At 52.4% G+C, this 7,500-nt stretch overlaps 1 protein-coding gene across 1 annotated transcript in view; it reads right to left on the bottom strand.

Moving 5' to 3' along the window:
- Positions 1-2,884: 2,884 nt before the first annotated feature.
- The window catches only part of LOC143289744 (uncharacterized), a 4,735-nt gene continuing 119 nt past the window's right edge, over positions 2,885-7,500 (bottom strand). The window contains exons 1-3 of the mRNA XM_076598834.1: positions 6,596-7,500; positions 4,307-4,591; positions 2,885-3,338 (exon numbers count right to left, since the gene is read on the bottom strand). The exon at positions 6,596-7,500 is cut by the window's right edge and continues 119 nt beyond it. Coding sequence (XP_076454949.1) covers positions 3,046-3,338; positions 4,307-4,591; positions 6,596-7,475 — 1,458 coding nt within the window. The 5' untranslated portion in view covers positions 7,476-7,500 and the 3' untranslated portion in view covers positions 2,885-3,045. The remainder of the gene's footprint in view (positions 3,339-4,306; positions 4,592-6,595) is intronic.

Genomic DNA, 7,500 nt, shown 5'->3' with positions numbered 1-7,500 from the left:
GGCATCTGCTTGGCAGATGTGGTGTAGCTTATATGGATTTGTCCGAACGCAGTGACGCCTCCTTGAGCTACTGAAACTGTGTGGTGCTTTGTGGTGTTGTGTGGTGTTGTGTGATGTTGTGTGGTGTTGTGTGATGCTGTGTGATGCATCTGCTTGGCAGATGTGGTGTAGCTTATATGGATTTGTCCGAACGCAGTGACGCCTCCTTGAGCTACTGAAACTGAAACTGTGTGGTGCTGTGTGGTGTTGTGTGGTGCTGTGTGGTGCTGTGTGATGCTGTGTGGTGTTGTGTGGTGCTGTGTGATGTTGTGTGATGCTGTGTGATGCTGTGTGGTGTTGTGTGATGCTGTGTGATGCTGTGTGGTGTTGTGTGATGCTGTGTGATGCTGTGTGGTGTTGTGTGATGCTGTGTGATGCTGTGTGTTGTTGCGTGTTGTTGCGTGTTGTTGTGTGATGCTGTGTGGTGTTGCGTGGTGTTGTGTGTTGTCCTATCTTTATCATCATCGTTATCATTACTATTATTATCATTAGCATAATGGTTATTATAAACAAGACCACGCATTTTAAAAAAAACAAAACAACTGGGCTCACCTTTATTGTAATCAGTCAGTTTGTCAGGTTGAAGGTACAATGAATTAAGAGTGCAACACTCCTCACGTCCTCTGGTCAGTTTTACGCCATGTAAAAAATCATCAACAACAAACAAACAAACAAAATCGTAGCATTAAAAAAAAACACACACAAAAAAATTAAAATGCATCAGAATATAAACAACCCCCACCCACCCCCACCCCCACAAAAAAAATGAACAGAAGAAGAAGATTGATTGATTGATTGAATCTTTTAATGGGTAAAGAATTAGGCACAGTAAAGGCCTTTTTACAAGAAGAAGAAGAAGGAGGAGGAGAAGGAGGAGGAGGAGAAGAAGAAAAAGCAGGAGGAGGAGGAGGTGGAGGAGTAGAAGAAGAAGAAGAAGAAAAAGGAGAAGGAGGGGGAGGTGGAGGAGAAGGATGTGGAGGAAGAGGCGGAGGAGGAGGAGGAGAAAGAGGAGGAGGAGGAGGAGAAAAAGAAAACAAAAATAATGATGCCAATCAAATAACATGGAAATACAGAACAAAATGAATGCAACAACTTAAATCATGATCATCGCTTTTTTTTCTTTCTCTCTCTCTCTCTTCTCCCACGAACCCGTAAACCTTTCATTCACATACCCATCCAAGTTTTTCATCTCTCCTTCCCTCATTCCATCTTCCACTCCCCTCTCACCCCCCCCCCCTCCCCTCTCTCCCTTCATATCTGTTCTTAAAACAGTACTTCAAAAAAAAAAAAAAAAAAAAAGATTCATCATCACCACCACCATCACCCTGTGCTTTGAGTTACAGACAGCTGAGAACGTTCAGTATACAGGTAAGGAAGGTGTGTAAAGTAGGGCCTGGGAGTGGAAGGAGGTGGAGGTGGGGCTGGTGGGAGGAGCAGGGGGGGGTGGGGGAGGGGGAGGGGGGAGGAGGCAGTACAAAGGGAGGAGGGGGAGGGAAAGGGGGTGGGGGGTGGTGGGGTAAGTGCAGGGGAGGTCAATGTTGATGGTCAAAAGGTGGAAGGTCTAAAAAAAAACAACCTTTCTGCGGCCATCCAGGGCAGTTGAATTCCTATCGACTGTGTCGACGTTTTCGACTTTTAATTAATTAATTAATTATTATTGTTATATTATTTTTTAATTTTTTTTTTTACTTAAATTTTTTTTTCTCAAGGCCTGACTAAGCGCGTTGGGTTACGCTGCTGGTCAGGCATCTGCTTGGCAGATGTGGTGTAGCGTATATGGATTTGTCCGAACGCAGTGACGCCTCCTTGAGCTACTGAAACTGAAACTGAAACTAAGGAAGGCGGGGTCCAACCCTCTCTCTTCCGTCACATAAATCAACTAATCAGTGGAGTGATGGCCCAGAGGTAACGCGTCCGCCTAGGAAGCGAGAGAATCTGAGCGCGCTGGTTCGAATCACGGCTCAGCCGCTGATATTCCCCCCCCCCTCCCCCTCCCTCCCCTAGATTTTTGAGTGGTGGTCCGAATGCTAGTCATTTGGTATGAGCAGCATGCACTTAGCGCACGTAAAAGAACCCACGGCAACAAAGGGGCTGTTCCTGGCAAAATTCTGTACAAAAATCCACTTTGATAGGAAAAACAAATAAAATTGCACTTACGAAAAATATTTTAAAAAAAGAAAAAAAAAGGGTGGTGCTGTAGTGTAGCGACGCGCTCTCTCTGGGGAGAGCAGCCCGAATTTCACACAGAGAAATCTGTTGTGATACAAAGAGAAATACGAATACGAATAAAGTAACTGATCAGCCTTCCCCGACCGAAGTCAGGTACCCGTCATTCACATCTGGGTAGAGTGAGGAGGCAATCCAGCGACTCATCAACCGCTTCGCCCAAGCATGCAGAGAGTCTGGCTTGACCAGTAGCCTAAAGAAGATTAACGTCATGGGCCAGGACGTGAGCAGCAGCCCGAGCATCTCCGTTGGTGACTTCACACTCCAGGTCGTCGAGGACTTCACATACCTCGGCTCCACCATCTCCAGTAGCCTCTCCCTGGATGCCGAACTCAACAAGCGGATTGGCAAAGCAGCTACAGCCATGGCCTGCCTGGCAAAGAGGGTTTGGGACAGTCCCATGCTGACCATCAACACCAAGATGCAGGTGTACCAAGCCTGTGTGCTTAGCACTCTGCTCTACGGCAGCGTGACATGGACCCTCTACTCTCGCCAAGAACGCAGACTCAACACCTTTCACCTGCGCAACCTCAGGAGAATTCTGGGCATGACGTGGCAAGACCGTGTACCAAATAAAAAAAGTCCTTGACCAGGCAGGGGGGGGAGTAGGGGTCAGGGGTGGGAGGTGGGGGTGCCCTCGAACCTTGATCACCATTGGTGGTGGACCACTGGCTCAGAAATTCCAACGTCTAACCAATTCTGCCCGCCACGGGAGAGGATGGTGGGTGGGGAGTGTAGGGGGGTGGGGGGGGGGGGGCGGGGGGGCGTGGTAGGGGCTGCCTACTGCAAGGGGAAGACAAGCGTGTCGTCAAAGATCTCCCCCTGGGTGTCCATCCCCCCGTTCACCATCAGCACCATCATTGTCCGCCTGGGCCCCTCCCCCTTCCACCTCCCCTTCCCTCCCGCCGACGACGCGGTTGTCTCCCCCGCTGTGGCGCCGGCCGCCGCGGCGCTGCTGTCGCCGTCTTCCGAGTGGCCCCCCTTGGTGATGCCGGCAGGCGGCGCTTCGTCCGCTTTCTTGTCCTTGGCCGCGCCCTCTGGCGTGCCCTCGATGGGGAAGAAGGCCTCGGAGGCTGCAACGATTTGAGAGGGGAAAGAAAGATGAATGATGATAATGATGATGATGATGAGGAGGAGGAGGAGGAGGAGAAAGAGGATGAAGAAGAAGAAGAAGAAGAAGAAACATGATGATAATGATGAGAAGAAGAAGAAAAAGAAAGATGATGCTCATGATGAGAAGAAGAAGAGGAGGAGGAGGAAGAGGAGGAGGAGGAGAAGAAGAAAGATGATGTTAATGAAGAGGAGGAGGAGGAGAAGGAGGAGGAGAAGTGAAGAAAGAGAAGAAGAAGAAGAAGAAGAAGGAGGAGGAGGGAAGAAGAAGAAAGATGATGATGATGATGACGATCATCATCATCATGACCACCACCACCACCATCACCAGTAAGGTCAACAAGCTACCATCACCAAGTCCACCACCACTACCACCTCCAATCGAGTTTCACACACACACACATACACACACACACACAAACACTCTCAGACACACACACACAAACACTCAGACACACACACACAAACACACACCCACACACAACCACCAAGACAAACCCACAAAAACACACACTTCATGACAGATTATCCAAACCATTAATTTAGCTCCTTAGGGCAAATATGACAAGGCCGTGCACACACACACATACACACGCGCGCGTGCGCACACACACGCACACAGACACACACAATCTCTCTCTCTCCTCTCTCTCTCTCGCTCGCTCTCACACACACTCTCCCTCTCACACACACACTCTCTCTCTCACACACACACACACACTCTCTCACAAACACACACACAAACCCCCCATCCTCCCTCCCCCCTAACACCCAACCCCCACCCCCTAGCCCCGCCACCCCCCGTTCCCTAACACCCCCCCCCCTTTCCAAACCCCCACTCCCCCCCCCCCCCACGCACACACACAGAGTCAAAGGCCCCGACCACACGTCACAGGACACACACACACACACACGCCGTGACGTCACTCACCGTTGACGTCAGTCCAGCTGTCCCGCGAGCTGGCGCTGCCCGGCTTCAGCTCTCGCTCCAGGACCTCGCGGGCGTGGCCGCTGCTCCGACACAGCTGGTCGCCGCTGTCCGGGCGCCACCCTGAGGAGGGGGAGGTGGAGGGCGGCGGGGAGGAGGAGGAGGAGAGCCGGGAGGGGGAGGGGGAGGCGGAGGGGGGCAGGGGCAGGGGGAGGGGGCAGAGGGCCAGGTCCAGGCGGCTGGCTGGAGGAGGGCCCTGGAGCTCCAGGCGAGTCCACGTCATGGTGTCTGGGGATGGTACAAAGCGTCCAAGAGTTTCGTCAAGTTCAAGATGGTAAATTGACTAAGCAACAAATTATTATCGTCATTATCATCATCATCATCATCATCATCACCATCATCATCATTATCATTATTATTACTATTTTTATTATTATTACTATTATTATTATTATATATTCTTTTTTCTTTCTTTTTTTTTTTTTTTTTATAAAATCAAGCCACCAATGAAAAAAATCGAAAAAAAACAACCCAAAAAACAAAGGAGAGAGAGAGAGAGAGTGAGTATAAAAAATGCGTGTGTGTGTGTATGTGTGTGTGAGACACACACACACACACACACACAGAACAAACGGATAAAAAGCAACAATAACAAAATTCATAAATGTATATTCATACAAGAATAGTGTGATAATGAAATACACAACTGCATCTCTCTCTCTCTCTCTCTCTCTCTCTCTCTCTCTCTCACGCACACACACACACACGAAGAGACAGACGTAGTGGTGGTAGTTTTGAGAAGGGAAGAAGAAAGAAAGAAAGGGGGAAAAAAAAAAAAAAAAAAATCAAAGTGAAGGTAAGAGAGAGAGAGAGAGAGAGCTGGACACATTATTTTACACGACACGATTGCACGCACGCAAGCACGCACGCACGTACGTACGCACGCACTCATTCACTCCCTCACACACACACACACACACACACACAGGCCCCTGCCCAGTGCCCCACAACACAGACACACAGCGCCCCCCTTACTGGTGTCTTGTTGGTATTAGCGGAGTGATGGCCTAGAGGTAACGCGTCCGCCCAGGAAGCGAGAGAATCTGAGCGCGCTGGTTCGAATCTATTCACGGCTCAGCCGCCGATATTTTCTCCCCTTCCACTAGACCTTGAGTGGTTGCTCTGGACGCTAGTCATTCGGATGAGACGGTAAACCGTGGTCCCGTGTGCAGCACGCACTTTGCGCACGTAAAAGAACCCACGGCAACAAAAGGGTTGTTCCTGGCAAAAACATGTAGAAAAATCCACTTCGATAGGAAAAACAAATAAAACTGCACACAGCAAGCAAAAAAAAAAAAAAAAAAAAAAAGGGTGGCGCTGAAGTGTAGCGACGCGCTATCCCTGGGGAGAGCAGCCCGAATTTCACACAGAGAAACCTGTTGTGATTTAAAAAAAAAAAAAAAAAAAATTCACCACAAGAGAAAAAGACCGACCCACATCCAATGCCCCACAACAACAACAACAACAACAACAACAAAAAAAAAAAAAACCGCAAGCAAGCGACCCTTTACTGGTGTCCAGTAACCCACCCCTTGCTGGAAGTCACAGCTCAAGAGAAGAACTGACCCATGGAAGGACACACATGATCCCCTTTCTGGCGTCTTCCTGGTGTCCAAGGTTCAAGGGAACAAGACAAGACCCATGCCCAGTGCCTCAAGACAAGACACACAGCGCCCGCTTTCTGGTGTCTTGCTGGTGTCCATAGTACAAGAGAAAGATAGACACATGTCCAATGCCCCTCACTGGTGTCCATAGTACAAGAGAAATACAGACCCATGCCCAGTGCCCCTCACCGGTGTCCACAGTATAAGAGAAAGATAGACCCGTGCCCAGTGCCCCTCACCGGTGTCCATAGTACAAGAGAAAGATAGACCCGTGCCCAATGCCCATCACTGGTGTCCATAGTACAAGAGAAAGATAGACCCGTGCCCAGTGCCCCTCACTGGTGTCCATAGTACAAGAGAAAGATAGACCCGTGCCCAATGCCCCTCACTGGTGTCCATAGTACAAGAGAAAGATAGACCCGTGCCCAGTGCCCCTCACTGGTGTCCATAGTACAAGAGAAAGATAGACCCGTGCCCAGTGCCCCTCACTGATGTCCATAGTACAAGAGAAAGATAGACACATGCCCGATGCCCCTCACAGGTGTCCATAGTACAAGAGAAAGACAGACCCACGCCCAATGCCCCTCACAGCGCACCCCCCCCCCCCACCCCCCCACCCTTTACTCACTGGTGTCCAGTTTGTGCAGGTCGTCCAGCGCCCCTTCGCGGTTCATGCCGCCGAAGACGAACACGTCCGTGCCGTGGGCCACCATCCCGTGCGCGGCGCGCGCCGAGGGCGAGGTGCGCTTCCTCCGCACGCTGCTCCACGCGCCGCGATCCACGTCCAGCACGTGCAGGTCGTCGTAGAAGGTGGTGCCCGCCATCCCCCCGTGCACCAACACCTTCCCTCCCCCGCCCCCTCCGCCTCCCCCACCCACCACCGCCGCCATGGCGTGCCCGTGGCGGGGTTTCGGGGAGTCGCCCCGCGTGGTCAGCACGCTCCAGGCGTCCGCGCGCGCGTCGTAGCAGTGCACCTGCCGGTCTCCGACCGGGTCGGCGCCGGCGTGCCCCCCGCTGTAGACGAAGAGGCGGTCGCCCAGGGCGGCGGTGGCGTGGTGGGTGCGCGGCGCCGGCGGGGTTCCCGAGGGCGACAGCGAGGTCCAGCTTCGCGCCTCCGTGTCCAGAACCTGCACGTCGTTCAGGTTCCCGGCCTGGTTGGCGCCGCCGAAGACGTAGATCTTGCGCGGGTGGCTCTCCGGCACGAAGGCCGCGTGCTCGTAGCGGGGCCTCAACCCCGGGCAGTCCACCGTGTCCCAGGAGCGCGTGCTGAGGTCCAGCACGAACGTCTCGCCGAAGGGTCCGCTGGGGTTGGCGCCGCCAATGAGGTACACCTTGCCCGTGTCGGCGTCAGTGTCGGTGTTGGGTTGGGCGGGGTCGGCGCGGGCGGGGGGCATGAAGACGGCGGTGTGTCCCACACGCATGGAGGGGCACTCCCCGGCGGGGGTCATGACGTACCACCAGCCCCTGTTGGGCACTGTGTCCTCCTCCAGGAACGGGTGCAGCTCCATGATCCTGGTGGGGGGGTGGCTGCTC

Source organism: Babylonia areolata, chromosome 14 (genome assembly GCF_041734735.1).
Source record: "Babylonia areolata isolate BAREFJ2019XMU chromosome 14, ASM4173473v1, whole genome shotgun sequence".
NCBI lineage: Eukaryota > Metazoa > Mollusca > Gastropoda > Neogastropoda > Buccinidae > Babylonia > Babylonia areolata.
This window is presented reverse-complemented; position numbering and strand designations above follow the sequence as displayed.